The 15,973-nt window shown below is 45.6% G+C and overlaps 1 protein-coding gene across 5 annotated transcripts in view; it reads left to right on the top strand.

The window, feature by feature from the left end:
• Positions 1–15,973, top strand: part of SYK (spleen associated tyrosine kinase) — a 55,586-nt gene that overhangs the window by 15,083 nt on the left and 24,530 nt on the right. For all 5 annotated transcript variants that reach the window (XM_081941633.1, XM_081941630.1, XM_081941632.1 and 2 more), the window contains 3 exons: positions 104–264; positions 3,601–3,739; positions 5,588–5,675. In XM_081941633.1, the coding sequence (XP_081797759.1) occupies positions 104–264; positions 3,601–3,739; positions 5,588–5,675 (388 nt within the window). The remainder of the gene's footprint in view (positions 1–103; positions 265–3,600; positions 3,740–5,587; positions 5,676–15,973) is intronic.

The following is a 15,973-nucleotide window of genomic DNA, read 5'->3' as shown; positions in this document are numbered from 1 at the left end:
ACTTTAAAATCATAGTAAACTGCTCTGTTTATGTCAAAACCATTTCTACATCAACTAACTATATTGTATTCTTACATTCTTTGCCCTCCTGTCAACTATAAAGGGACATGCCCTTGAGCAAGCAATTATTAGTCAGAAACCACAACTGGAGAAACTGATTGCTACAACTGCCCACTTGAAAATGCCCTGGTTCCATGGGATGATATCTCGGGGGGATTCAGAACAACGCCTACTTCTGGGTACAAAGACCAATGGGAAATTTTTGTAAGTACACCTTTTTTCCTACAAGTTCTATGACAATGCTAAAAAAAACAGAAGAAGAGTAGGAAAAATATCAAAACAATGTTTTTAACCATTCCAACATTTCTTTTTAATGTCAGTCATTGCAGTTCCAATGTTTATTTAAAACAGCATTCATGATTACAGGGGCATGATCAGTTCTTTACAGTATAAAGAATGTCATGTCCACCGATTGTGGAGCTGAAACAACTTTTTCATACACTATCACCGTCTCTAAAAATAAAATGGACAAATTAATGGTAGGTGGTGGTTATAATCTCTGTAGCTAAATCAGTCCATATTTAAGTTAGTTCATAGTTCATTTGGTCATTGAATGTCAGAACCTGGATGAACAACTAGAGAACTAGTTCATGCTCTCCTTTTGTGCATCCAGAGGATTGGTTTGAAAAAGTAAATCCTGAAATAAGTAGACTATGGCCTGGCTTAATTTTTGCATGAAAATGATGCTTTCTTCATTCTGTTTAATAGAAGAAACCATTGTGACATCAAAACTCTTAACCACAATATTACTTATTGCTGTTAAGAGAAATAAAAATACTAATACTATTTCTCCCTCTGTCACTCATTTTACATTGAAAGATATTGAATTTCACAAATATTTCCATATCCTTTTCTCTAAAACTATAGTTAGTTTGCTATGCTTTCTGACCATGTTTATACCATTTATACAATTTTTCAAAGTAGGTATTGTCCCATACGTTATCATGTACTCTTTAATCTTCTTTCGTTCTGCAGTATTATTTTTAGATTAGCATTACATACTTTGAACTCATATCTAAAAGCATTGTCTTTCTTTTTGCTGCGCTGTTTACAAAGTTACTCTAAGCTTGACCTAAGAAAAGTCCTTCTGTGACTAGAATTCTATAGCTAGCCTGACTGTTGCTGAAAACTCTTGAAGTCCACAGTCATAGAAGCTACCCTGGTTGAAGAAAACAAAAATAGAACTGTTTTCAGGAAAAGAAGAATGAAGACTTGACCCAAAATGCAACAGCACGATCTCCCTTATCAATTATTACCAGTATTCTAGCTTGAAAGAAAAAATAATAAATTACCTAATAACCTGAAACAAATCTTACTTGCTGAGGATAATCAAGTGAAAAGTTACCGTTCAGAGGTTTCATCTACCATTTAGAAAGCAGATTACAGTAGCCCCAAGAGATAGGCAACTATACCTACTGTGATCTTAATAACAGATCTCTAATAATTTACTAAATAAGTAACAGACCAATATAATAAATCAGATGAGCTGCATAATATGTGGTTTTATTATAAAACTCTTTTCTAGTATCCTGAAAACCAAACCTGGATTGTGTGAAAGTCTAAATTCTGTAAATACAGAAAAATGCTGTAATTTGCAGATAAAAATATTCTGATCTATTTGTACATCCTGTCTTTTTTATTAGAACTAAACTATTAAAAGGTTAATCAAAAATACACAGAATGATAGTAAATCAGGAACTGGAATATATTAATCATTCATGGAAGCTTGGAAACAATGTATTAAGATCACATTAGTTATATTTTTTTACAGATTGTGATCACAGTAGGAATATAAATCAGTACATTTTTTAAGTAGCCTTCATTTTTCCTTATTTTAGAACTTTTAACCTTCTCAGAACATGATTTGGTGGAAGAGAATAAGTAAAAATGAAACCAATTTGGATGATAATCCTCCTTATTTGGTGTCATTCGGGTATATTAAAGTGCAATTTTTTCCCAAAGCATTTAGAAGGCATTAGATCGAGGTACAGTAGATTGCTATAAAACATCATGATGTTACAGTTAGGATAAAACACTTTGTAGATATTAATATCTTTTCTTACGGATATTGTAAAGCTAAATAGATTGTTCTTGATAGATATATTCCCTACTGTTTGCCACTTACTCTCTCGTAATCTCTTCTTTTCCAATCTCTCTATTCTGCAAGATGGGGAGAGAGGAACAGATCAGACATGGGAGAGATTGCCTAGAGAAATCATTTGTTATTTTTCCTATTTATTTCCCTCACTCCAAAATAAAACTTTTCATGGTTTCAGTATCTACAAATGAGCAATACAATCTAGTCATGGAAGACAAACATCAAATTACTATAAGTGATAATACACTAAGATAAAAATGATATTTTTTTATATTAGCCCAGTGGTGATTTCTAAAATAGGCATATATATTCAGAAACTTTTTGAAAATGTAAGAATCAAGTTGGAATGTTTTATCATATCTGGTGGTTAATTTTTGTGGCAAATGATCAACTGCAGGATGAAGCAAATTATAAATACTGACTTTTGTTTGCTACCAGTTATTTTCCTGTTAGGTATTGCTAAATTTTACATAAACATATAAAATAGATTGAACTGTCTTTATATATGATATTTGCTGCCAGGATATTTTGTAAATCACATTTCATTCTGTTGATAGCTTGCTGCCATATCTGAGATTTAGCTTCTCTTAAAATAAGTGTTCTTTAAAGCAAGATGAGGGACATGGTGGCTCAGTGGCTAAGACGCTGAGCTCATCAATCAGAAAGGTCGGCAGTTTGGCGGTTTGAATCCCTAGCACCGCGTAATGGAGTGAGCTTCCTTTACTTGTCCCAGCTTCTGCCAACCTAGCAATTCAAAAGCATGTAAAAATGCAAGTAGAAAAATAGGAACCACCTTTGGGGGAAGGTAACAGTGTCCCATGCGTCTTCGGCATTTAGTCATGCCAGCCACATGACCACGGAAATGTCTTTAGACAGCGCTGGCTCTTCAGCTTTGAAACAGAGATGAGTGCTGCCCCCTAGAGTCTAACCCAAACCCTAACCTTTACCTTAAACTGATGGTTTATTTTCAGTAGGTAGATCTTTAAATTTTATTTTTAAATTATTTTTAATAATAATTAAATATAAGAGTATTGAAACTGCTAAAGTATTAAAATGTCATGAAACTATCTTTATAATTGCTTTGATCCGATTATAAATGGCTATATAAGGATAACATTTGAGATGTTTCTTTCAGTGGAATAAGTTCTGCTTTCATTTTAATATTATCTTAACATTATTTTGCAAACTTTTCCGTGTAATTTGCAATTTCTATTTTTTTTTCTCCTTTTCCTTTTAAAATAAACTATTCATTCTTTTTAAAAAAAAAAACCTCAGTCTGAACCACATAATAATCGTCCTTGTTTATCTACTGGTGGCTGGAGCAGTTGTAGTTTGGGCAATCTGTTCCAACATGTTTTTCCATGAATATTAAGTTAGATTTTCATAGCCCTTCTCTTTAAATAGATTATAATTTACCTTGTTATTATTATTTCACTTTTTAGGATTAGGGAAAGAGATAACAGTGGATCCTATGCGCTTTGTTTACTCAATGAAGGCAAGGTAGCACATTATCGCATTGATAGAGACAAGAAAGGAAAACTTTCAATACCAGATGGAAAGAAATTTGATACTTTATGTCAGGTATGTTGACTGGTATTCACTTAACTATTTTACTTGTTTGCTGGTTATATACATGTTTATGTTGTTAACTGAATCACTGCAGTTGCTAAATTGGACTACTGCAATGCCCTCTACATGGGGCTTCCCTTGGGACGTGCTCGAAGACTGCAGCTAGTCCAGAACGCAGCCGCGCGGGCTATTATGGGGAGTACTAGGTACTCCCATGTAACACCGCTCCTGCGCGAGCTGCACTGGCTGCCTGTGGTCTTTCGAGTGCGTTTCAAGGTGTTAATTACTATCTTTAAAGCGCTCCATGGCTCAGGACCTAGGTACTTGCGGGATCGCATCCTACCACACACTTCCCTGCGACCGATTCGCTCTCACAGGGAAGGACTCCTCCGGGTGCCGTCCACTAATCAATGCCAACGGGCGGCGCCTAGGAGTAGAGCCTTCTCTGTGATGGGCCCAACCCTCTGGAATGACCTCCCCCCCCCCCGATATCAGAACCACCACCGACTTCCGCTCCTTTCGACAAAAACTGAAGACTCACCTGTTCCGTTTAGCCGGCCTGGCCCATTTATAGTTTTATTCTACCTCCTGGCAGATATTTTAATTGGGTATTTTTAGGGTATTTAAATATTGCTTTTAACTACTTTACTTCAGATATGTACAGTTTCTTATTGCCTCCTCTTTGTGTTTGTATTTTCTATTTATTGATGTGTTTTATTTGACTGTACAACGCCCCGAGTCCCTTTGGGGAGAGGGGGCGGTATAAAAATCTAAATAAAAGTAAAAGTAAAGTAAAGTAAATTAGTAACATGGTTGTTAAGTGAATCAGGTTTCCCCACTGACTTGGCTTATCAGAAGGTCGCAAAAAGATGATCACATGACCCAGAACACTGCAATGGTCATAAATATGAGTCAGTTGTTAAGCAGCTGAATGTAAATCACATGAGCATGGGGATGCTGCAACAGTCATAAGTGTGAAAAATGGTCATAAGTCATTTTTTTCAATGTTTTTGTAACTTTGAACGGTCACTAAATGAACTGTTGTAAGTTGAGGACTACCTGTACTATTATTCTGTCTGCAGAAAACTGGGTTAAAAGAGTAGTAAACAAGCCAAATTGTTACTTTCTCTGGGCGGTTTGTTTTTAAATACATAGTTCTTTAATGAGATTAGAAGTTTATTTTGATCAAACATGCAAAATGTACAGCAGTTTGGTCCATACAATCTAATTTTCTAATGCTTATTTACATATTCTTTTCCCATATGAGATAGTTTGCATATTAGCAAATGAATATGATGTTGCCTCATCATATTTCTAATCTTGGGGTGTACAAGTTTAATGTCTGCAGAAATCAACCATTTAAGTCAATGGTTGGAGGAAAAGAGAGACATATATGTAGCTCAGCAAGGCTATTTAAATTTTATTATGAGTAAATCTCACATACTTTAGAAGAAAACAATCTGATATCACATAGTTATCAAAACAAGATTGGCAGAAATTGGACCTCCTGCTCCAAGAAGAAGCCAAGTAGTCCATTAAAAAGAATGAACAATATAACATAATACAAAAAATGGAATAGTTATTCTATAAACAGCCCTTGTACTTGAAATGCTGCAATTTTTTTTCATGATAGCTTTCTAATTTTAATAAAATTACTTATCAGAAGTTCTCACCTTCTTATAAAATTGCCAAGTTATTTCCAGTCCTGCTTGTTCCTGCTTGTTATTTATGTGCAGTATTAAGTAGAAATTATAATCCAAAATTTTAGTTGTGGGCTGGAACTAAACATTTAATAGCTTGTACATGCATTTGTTTTTGTTTAATTGCTGCTACTGGTATTTCATTCTATCCAAATGACAGCTAGTGGAACATTATTCCTATAAAGCAGATGGACTTCTAAGAATAATCACAGAGCCTGTTAAAGATCCAGATTTTCAATCAAGAAATAGTAAGTGGCTTATATTTTTAAAATATGGAAGTCAAATCCATACATTTTGTGTGTTACTAACATCTGCTTGTGTCAAGAAGATGAAAAAAATTCCTAGTAATGAAATTAAAAGTAGCCTAACAGTGTCATTATTGGCATAATTAACTTAATTTTTCTGAAATATAGTTTCTTTTTTAAAAAAACCATAATAAGTATCTCTTGCAGGGGTGTCAAACTATTGCAGAATTTCATTGAGGGCCGCATCAAGGCTGTGGTTGACCTCACGGGGTGCGTGCATAGCTGACTGGGTGGATGTGGCTGACTGGGTTGGTGTGGCCAGCTTGACACCGCTCATTGGGTCGGCATGGACAACTGAGTGGGCATGGCCAGCTTGACCCCATTCACTGGGCATGGCCAATTGGATGGGCGTGACCAGCTGGATGGGTGTGATCAGCTTGACGCCACTCACTGGGCATGGCTGACTTGGGACAGCTGGGTCTGGACAGAACAAGTCATACCGGCTAACTTGATGTGGGGACAATTTGGCACCCCACAAGTTCCTTGCCTCCCCAAATTGCTAGCAGCCAAGTGCTTGCGCGCACACATATACATTCCAAGTTTGGGGACCTTCATCAACATAGGAAGAAGAGGACCTTCTTCCTAAACCCAGGCATGATTGGCAGTTTATAAGCTCAGATGTGGATAAAAGTCTCCTAGCTTGGAATGATGTGTGTGTGTGCACAGCACGCCAACGGAGACATTCTTCTCCCAATCCCAGACGTCATTGACATTTCCCTGTGTAGTGTACCCTCCCAGCAAAGGAGGAGTCGGAGGACGGTGCTGTTGTGTGTGGAAACATGGAGGAGAAACTTTGCAGGAAGCAGTTTCCTCTGAGTCCAACTTCTGCCTTAACAGATCTCTGGACAGCAGGAGGCGGCGGCAGGGGAGCAGTGCTCCCTGGTCCTGCATGTGGGAGTCTTGCCCTTCTCGAAAGGGAGTCCCTGTTTCCAATTATGCATGGTAAGGATGCTAGCTCGTTGGGGCAGCCTTCCCTCATGCTGCTTCCCCACAAGCCCCTCCTCCTCTCCAGAGACCTCTCAGGAGAGAGTGGAGGTATGCATCAGTGAGAACCCTTCTATGTGCGGAGAAAGGTTGCTGACACAGGTATGTACTTTCAAACATGCATAGCATTCGAGCAGCTTGTAGGTGGAGTTGAGAAATCATTTCAGGGATGAACCTGGTGAATTGTGGCTAGAGGAAAAAACAAGCAATCCACCATCACTCCAAAGCTGGTCTAACAGCCACAAAGCTACTTAATCTCTTTAGTTAAGCTATCTCCATTTCTGATCAGATTCTGATATTTTCAGGGCTGCCTTTCAGTGTCTTTGATTGGGGGGGGGGGACCAAGACACAATCCAGCTTTCCCAAATAAGAAACAAGGAACCATGGTTTCCCATCTTTTCCCAACAACTCTCCAATATCCAAGAATCCAAATATCCATCCAAAATTTAGCTTTCTTAGGCTTTCTCAGGCAATGCTAGTTAAATTCCTCACAGCCTTCTTGTGGGTCTGTCTTTTTTGGGGAGGGGACCCAAAGCAATCCATCCATTGACTTCCAGACATTTTCCACAAAGCCCTGGAGCATGGTGTGCTTCGGGGGCCCAGGGGATGGGGGTTCATGGAAGAGGATCAGAGGTGGGTTCCTACTGGTTCAGCCAAGTAGATAGTAAATCGGCCGCCCATGCACCCAAACTGGTTCTATTGTCAGCGCCATTTTGATTTTTGGTTCTAGTCATGCATGGAACAATCTCCATTGCAGAAATGTGTTTTTTCCCCCTTTTCTAACGTTCTGTGCATACACAGACCTTTTTTTTGATGTAAATGTGCATGCACGCAAAGCGTACGTTTGGCGTGCACACAAATTCTTTTTGCACTAAACCCGCAGTAATGGTGGTAGCAACCCACCCCTGGAAAGGATGCCAATCAGGTGTTGGGTGCCAGTGGTTTAACATGTGTGGTGTGCCAATAAAGGCTTTTGAGCCTCTGGGCAGTGTCTCATGTGCCACCCACGCTGTACCTTAGTGCAGTGTTTCCCAACCTTGGCGACTTTAAGTCCTGTGGACTTCAACTCCCAGAATCCCCCAGCCAGCATAGCTGGCTGGGGGATTCTGGGAGTTGAAGTCCACAGGACTTAAAGTCGCCAAGGTTGGGAAACACTGCCTTAGTGATATCAGGGTACCTCATCACCTTTGAGTGATATCCTCCACTCTAAGTACCTTTAAAATGGCAGGCAAATTCACAATGGATAATAGAGTTTGGCATGAAGGTACTATCTGGATCAGAATACATATTGTAGTAACTTTTATTTCTGTTACAAGGTCTATTGCTGTATTTTATGTGTAATATAAAATTACGATACATACAATTCAAATCGCATTGTTCTTTAGTATAATAGTGTATTGCATCTAATTTTGTAAATTAAAATCTAACAGGCCTAAAAATTTCAACATACTAATATCAAGTAATACTTGACTAAAAACTATAATACCCTTACAGTTTCCAGGATGGCCCCGCAGGCTGGATCCAACCTGCAGGCCTTGAGTGTGACACCCCTGATCTATTACTTCAATTAGAGAAACATAATTTCCTCTCAGTTTGGGGTGGTAAGATATGGTGGAGGGGTGTATGAGGGTGGAGAGACATTTATGTACCAATATGTGATCCACTCCATCTCCAAAATGAAATTAGATCAGATATGAATGGCATATTCTTGGAAACGAGGAGTGTGTAAATATTTGAAAGAATTTTTTGCCTAGCGCATTGCACAAATGAAGTGTGACTCCCATAAACATTGCCGTTAAAGGGACCTCTAGATAACTTGGCTGCTTTCAGATTGTAGATCCATGTCACTAAAACCAAACTTCCACTGTGATTGCTGGTAAAACAAAGCTTTTCCAGTAGAGTAGAGGGAGGGGTCATGTGAGGGTTTAACACAGCCTGATTGGTCCATTAGACTGAGAGAAAACTTCTTAACCTTCTGTCTCTCCTATTGGTTCCCAGTTTCCTCTCAGTCTTTTGGTCCAAGCACTGTGTTTTCGTTCTCTAGATAGGAAAATTTGACGAATTCTGACCAAAATCAACGAGACAAGGTAAATTTGAACTTAAATTCGATCAATTGGCTATTTTAAACTTAAATTGGAGGCTGCGCCCAGACGGAAGGTCTCGTGCCTATCCTCAGTGGACAGGGAGAGCCCCATGGGACGTCCTCTCTCCCTTCCCGCGGGCCTGGTGCCCTGGTCATATTCCCGGAGCTGCGGGCGTGCCGGGCGACCATCACAGCCACAGGAGCTGGGAAATACCACCCACAACGTTGCTGTTGAATCTCGGGCCAGATCCAAGCCGCAGCGCCGCCGAAGAGCGCCAAAAACTGGTCGGCTACATGCTGCCCTCCGACAGCGAGTCTTTCGCGCCAGTCTCCCTTCCGGAGCCACGCACGCTCTGCAAACGGCCCCAACATTTTCCTGGCAGGCGCATGGGCAGACCGCAGGCCTTTAAAACACAATAATAATAATAATAAATAATAAATTTGGATTTATTAGCCGCTCCCTTTCCAAGTAGGACTCGGGGCGGCGTACAATGGAGCATAAAACATAAAAAATATATAACAACACCAAACGTACATACATACACAACACACATACATACACGGAGGAGGAAACAAATTACATCAATAGACAGTTAAAAATCAGCTTTAAAATACCCCAATTGTAAAAACCCAAAAAATTAATATTTAAGGACAATTTAAAAAACAGTTTGGAGGAATGGGAAAATTACGATTGCGATTGAGCCAGGCCGGATAATTGAAAGAGGTGGGTCTTCAGCTGTACACGGAAGGAGCGGAGATCGGAAGTAATCCTGATGTCACGGGGGAGGTCATTCCACAGGGCTGGGCCCATCACAGAGAAGGCTCTGCTCCTGGGTGTCGCCCCCCGACACTGTTTGGCGGACGGCACCCGGAGAAGTCCCTCTCTGTGTGCGCGAATTGGTCGTAGGGATGTGTGGGGCAGGATGCGATCCTGCATATAACTAGGCCCTGTGCCATGGAGCGCTTTAAAGATCATAATCAAAACCTTGAAACGCACTCGGTAGACCACAGGCAGCCAGTGCAGCTCGCGCAGGAGAGGTGTTACAGGGGAGTATCTAGTCCTCCCCATAATCACCCGCGCAGCCGCGTTCTGGACCAACTGTAGTCTCCGAGTGCATCTCAAGGGAAGCCCCATGTAGAGAGCATTGCAGTAATCCAGGCGAGACGTCACTAGCGCATGGGTGACTGTGCGTAGGGCATCCCGGTCCAATAAGGGGCGCAATTGGCGCATCAGGCGGACCTGATGGAACGCCCCCCTTGCCACGGCTGTTACATGGTTGTCCATGGACAGCCGGGCATCCAGGAGGACGCCCAAATTGCGCACCTGTTCCATGGGGGCTAGTTGGACACCCCCGATGGCCAGAGATGGAAGCACCTGGTTGAACCGGGAGGCCGGAAGCCACAGCCACTCCGTCTTGGAAGGGTTGAGTTTTAGTCGGTTGCCATCCATCCAGACCCGTACGGCCTCCAGACACCGGGACATCATTTCGACGGCCTCATTGGGGTGGTTCGGAGTGGAAATGTATAGCTGAGTATCATCAGCATACAAGCCGCAGCCGCCCGAAGACTTGAAGATCGGGTGAAAGGCTCCGGTGGCCATTTTGGAAGCTGCCACATGCGTCAGGCTGACAAACTTCTACGGTGCCCGCACACACTGAACGGAGGCTGCAAAGGCGATCCCAAGGTTATCCTAGCACCAGCGGGTAGGCCCGGACCAACGGGCCTACCTGATCACAAGCAGAAGGCCTGCAAGAGTCCTAAGGCTACAGGCACATGAGTGGGGTGATGGCGGCGCGTGCTGAACCAGCACAGGCCACTCCTGCCCATGTTCCAGAAGAAAGGGACGCCCATCCTGACCATGCAAGGGCCAGACCTTCTGCCTCTAGGCCTTTGGCAGCACAGAGGCCGTCTAGGGCTACGGAGAGGGACGAACAGAGGCGCCAGAGGGCATTGGAAAGAACCATCGCCAGGGCGGAGAAACAGGCCATGGCGGCTAGGCTCAGATCCAGGTCCCGATCCCCGGTTGGGCCCATCCAGGATCCTTCCCCCTCTCCTCGGAGGGGTTTCAGCCCTTCGTCTCCCTCGGTGTCCCCATTCAGGTCGTGCCAAAGTCCCAGGAGAGCTGATTCTCCTTCCCCACCAGGGTCTCCCGATCCTGTTGAGGCAGAAATAGCGGATCCCCTGGAAGGTTCCTCCAGGCACTTCCAGTCAGCCAGGGGTCGGGACCCTCGGGACCCAGTTCAGGCCCAAGAAGACCTGGGGGATCTTGAACACCTTCCAGAAAACATTAGGAGACTTATTTTGGCAGCCATTTCCCGTGGCATTGCTCAGAGGGACAGGGCACCTTACCACGGCAGGTCCTATTCCTATCATAGGTCTCGATCTAGGGCCACCCCCCCTCCCTGGTTAGCGAGGGCTCCACTCGAGGTGAGGACAACCGTAACGACTTGGGTTTCTCAGAAGATGAAGACTCTGCCCCCCCCCCGACTCCCCATTTTCTTCGACCCTGCTGCCCCCGGCCATTTTCAAGCCGTTATTGCATAAGGCTAAGAAGACAACTAAAATTGGAACTGGGGACCCCACAGTCCCTCCCCCAGGGATGCAGACATGGCGATGTTCTCCAACACAGCTATGAACAAGGAGGAGATCCCTGCCCCCCCCTTGTTCCTGGAGGTGTTGAAGAATCAGTGGGCCTGGCCTTCCAACTTCTCCACTCCGGGCGGCAACAACCATCACACCTATAACGTGGAACAGGCCTTTGCCCAGGAGCTCCAGCTCCCGATTATTGACACCCCGATAGCGGCTCTCGTTTCCTCCTCCCCCGTAGTGTCCGGGGATGCGGCAGACAAGATGAAGCCAGAGGATAAGTGGGCGGAATTGATACTCCGCAAAAACTTCAATGCTTCTGCATGGGCGGTCAGGGCGGCATCCGCAGCATCGTATTTTAACCGTACCACGGTGATGTGGCTTCGACAGCTCCAGGATCGAATTCTGATCCAGGACGACCGCCTACATCAGGATATTACGAATATTCTAGCAGCTTCACAGTATTCGGCCGACGTGACCCTGGATGCGCTCAGGTTCGCCTCCAGTGCCCTGGCCACTTCTGTCTCCTCCTGTCGCCTCCTGTGGCTTCGCAGTTGGAAATGAACAATAAGGCAAAGTGGAATTTGGGTGCGGCCCCCTACGCGGGACCCAATCTTTTTGGGGTGGCCCTGGCCCCATCTTGGTGGAAAACAAAGATAAAAGGAAAGTTATGCCTTCCACCATGAAAAAGCAGGAGTCCCATCCCCATCCTTACTGTAGACCCTCCTTTAGGACCCCTGATCACGAACAACAATAGCGATATCAACCGTACAGACAGGACAGGCATCACTCACGGCCTCCTTAACAGGACCGTAATAGGTTCCAGTCCCAGTCCAAACAGCCCTTTCATGGGGGGGGGGGCGGCCGCCCTTTCCACAGGGGGAAGTGACTCGAATCCGAGCCCTCCCATCGGCGGCTGTCTCGCACTATATGCGGACCAGTGGGACGGGATAACCACAGACGCCTGGGTCAGGGCCACTGTCCAGTTCGGCCTGAGGCTAGAGTTCCTCTCCACCCCCCCGAGGTTCTTCAGAACTTTTCCCCTGTCCAGAAGCCCGGAGCGCCGCTGCCTCATGGATCTCGCCGTAAAACATCTTCTCGAGATTCGGGCGGTGGAGGAGGTTCTGGCCACGGAATGCAGGAGGAGTCACTACTCCAACTTGTTTGTAGTGCCAAAGAGCTCGTGGGGTTGGAGGGCGATGCTGGACCTCAGGCGCTTTGAACCAGTTCCTCGTTTACCGACACTTCAAAATGTCTTCCCTGAAATCCATCCTTCAGGGCATTCGGCGGGGGGATTTTCTGGCCTCGGTGGACCTAACGGAAGTGTACCTCCACATTCCCATTCTGCAGTCCCACCGCAAGTACCTTTGGTTCTCCCACGGGGAGAATCATTATCAATACCGGCCCCTTCCCTTCGGTCTGGCCTCAGCTCCCCGCACCTTTATGAAGGTCCTGGCGGCATTGGCGGCTCACCTGCGCTCGGTGCCGGTGAGGCTCCAATGCTACCTGGATGACGTCCTAGTGCAAGCAGACTCCCTGACCAGAGCAAACTCAGACCTCCGACTCACCATACGCTGGCTCCAGTCCCTGGGGTTCTCTGTCAACTTCTCCAAAAGTCACCTGTCGCCCTCAAATCAGATTCTTCACCTAGGGACAGTCATAAATTCATTGACAGGAATAGTGAAGCTTTCTCCAGAGTGACTGACCAGCCTTCGGCAACTTGTAACCAAGGTCAGGGCAAGAAGGTCAGTTTCCGTCCTGACCCTATCGCAACTCCTAGGCAAGATGGTAGATAGTTCCCTGGGCCCGCCTCCATCTGCGTCTGCTTCAGTGGGCTCTGATCCCATTCCAGAAGAGGAGGATGAGCAACTCCTTACGGTCCCTACGCCTACCGGCGGACGTACGAGCGTCTCTTCGGTGGTGGCTGACCCCAGCGGTACAGCAGGGAGGCTCATTTTGGGAGCCGGACAGAGTAACAGTGACGACGGATGCAAGCCTCTTCGGCTGGGGGGCGGTGATGGCCTCCCACATGGCTCAGGCACAGTGGACAGCCTCGGATATCAGCCACAACATAAACTGGCTGGAACTCAAGGCTGCGAGACTGGCCCTGTGACACTTCAGCCGACTCCTACGGGACCAGCACGTCCTCCTCCTGGCGGACAATATCGCCAGGAAAGCGCACGTGAACTGGCAGGGTGGAACCCACTCCCGAGCCCTTGGGTGGGAGGTGCAGACTCTTGGATTGTGGGCGGAGAGACACTTGGCTTCCCTGGTGGCGGAACATATATCGGGGGTGTCCAACCACCAAGCGGATTGGCTGAGCCGAGTGACTCTGGACAACGGCGAGTGGCAATTGGCGCCCAAACTGTTCCAGAAGGTCTGTCGGGAATTCGGCAACCCACTAGTGGACTTGTTTGCCACGCCCAGCAATTCGCAGCTACCTCGCTTCTTCCCCCAGTTCCAGACGCCCACAGTGGAGGGCATGGATGCCCTCAGGAGCAGATGGCCTCCTGGCCTACTTTATGCCTTTCCTCCCCTTCCCCTCATCCCAGGGACCATCAGAAAGATAGTAGCGGAGGGGCCCCTCATCATCATGATTGCCCCGCATTGGCCCAGGAGACCTTAGTTCGCGGACCTGGTCAAATTATCGGTATCAGATCCGTGGCAGATTCCCCCGGGGGAGGTGACCTTACGCCAGGGGGTCCTAGTCTATCCTGAGCCCCAGTGGCTCCAATTGACCGCCTGGCTCTTGGGGGTGACATCCAGGCATCCAGGCAGCCTTCCACCACCAGGATCTACAATGCTACCTGGGCGGTTTTTGCCAAATAGTGCGCTGCTCTAGGTCTGAACGCCTCCAGGGCCACGATTCCTAATGTCTTGGAGTTCCTGCAGAAGGGGTTGAAGGACGGCCTGTCTCATAATACTTTACGACGACAGGTGGCAGCCCTGGCCATGGTGTTAGGTGGGGAGGGATCCCACACTCTATCCCATTCTCCTCTTATCAAGCGTTTTCTCAAAGGGGCGGCGAATATTAGGCCTCCTCCAGTACATAGATTCCCAACTTGGGACCTCCCTTTGGTTCTCAGGGCTCTCACGGGAGCCCCCTTCGAACCTCTCCATACAGTCCATCTACGTCTGCTCACCCTCAAGGTGGCTTTTCTGATAGCCGTAACTTCGGCCAGACGTATATCGGAGTTGGGCGCCCTTTCGACCAGGGATGATCTCTGTGTTTTCGTCAGGACAGGGTAACCCTTCGTCTCGACCCCACCTTTCTACCGAAGGTGAATACTCCTTTTCATAGAGATCAGGAAATCGTGTTGCCTAACTTCTGTCCGAGCCCGTCGCATGAGCGGGAACGCCTCTGGCACTGGTTGGACATCTGGCGCGCTCTCCGCATATACCTTAGACGAACGGAGGGAACGCGTAAGACGGAGGCACTCTTTGTGTCTTTCCAACCGGGTTCCCTAGGGACCAAGGTGTCCTCCGCCACCATTGGCAGGTGGATACGACAGGCAATCATTGCGGCTTACGATGCTCCGGGTCGGGTTCCCCCTTCCACTCGGAGTGCCGCAGCTACAGCGGCTTGGGCTACCAGAGCTCCATTTGAGGAAATCTGTAGGGCGGCCACTTGGGCCTCACCGACCTCTTTCATTGGCCATTACAGGCTAGATGTTTACGCCTCGGCTGAGGCGTCCTTTGGCTGGAGGGTCCTTCAGCAGGTGGTGGCCGATCCTCCCCCGGGGACCCAGTCTTCCCTCCCTGGGACGTAGCTTAGGTATGTCCCTCACGTGACCCCTCCCTCCCCTCTACTGGAAAAAGAATGTTGGTCTTACCTGAACATGTCTTTTAAGTAGAGTAGAGGGAGGGGTCACATCCCACCCTGGTTAGTTAGACAGGGACTGGACGGGGGAGAAACGGGCGACCCTGGGGCTTGTCCCTTGTTGTTTTTGACTTTCAGATGCAGACTTTCGACATCAAGGAAACTGGGAACCAATAGGAGAGACAGAAGGTTAAGAAGTTTTCTTTCAGTCTAATGACCAATCAGGCTGTGTTAAACCCTCGCGTGACCCCTCCCTCTACTCTACTTAAAAGACACATTCAGGTAAGACCAACATTCTTTCACTATCATACGAAACTACATTTTTTTTATTTATAATAATCTTTTTTTTTTTTTTTGAAAAAAGTTTTATTGGTTTTTTTAAAACATTTATAGGGAAAAGGGTAAATGGAATGGTTACAGATTTTGGCAGTAGCAAGTGTGACAGAGGCCCCCTCCCTCCAATCTCATAGGTTACATCCATATATCAAGCATTAGTCCATAGTCATAAAAGATCAGCATATTAATTCTAGAAAAAAAAATTTTTTTTCAGTCAGCTTATATTGTTATAATATATAATCTAGATATAATTTCATTATTACTTTCGGTTTGTTTATAACATTGTGGCTTTCTTATTCATTTTTGTGATCTGAGCTTTCTTGGTATTGCCCCTTCTCCCCCTGCTGGCAGAGCTCCGGCCCCTCCCGTGTCCTGTGTGACCATTGTGGTATCTTCTGTTTTTTCTAGGTTCGCTTTGTTTTTTTCCATAAA

Source organism: Natrix helvetica, assembly GCF_964273705.1.
Source record: "Natrix helvetica genome assembly, chromosome: 2".
NCBI lineage: Eukaryota > Metazoa > Chordata > Lepidosauria > Squamata > Natricidae > Natrix > Natrix helvetica.
Note: the sequence above shows the minus strand (reverse complement) of the source record. Positions and strands in the feature narration are given on the sequence as shown.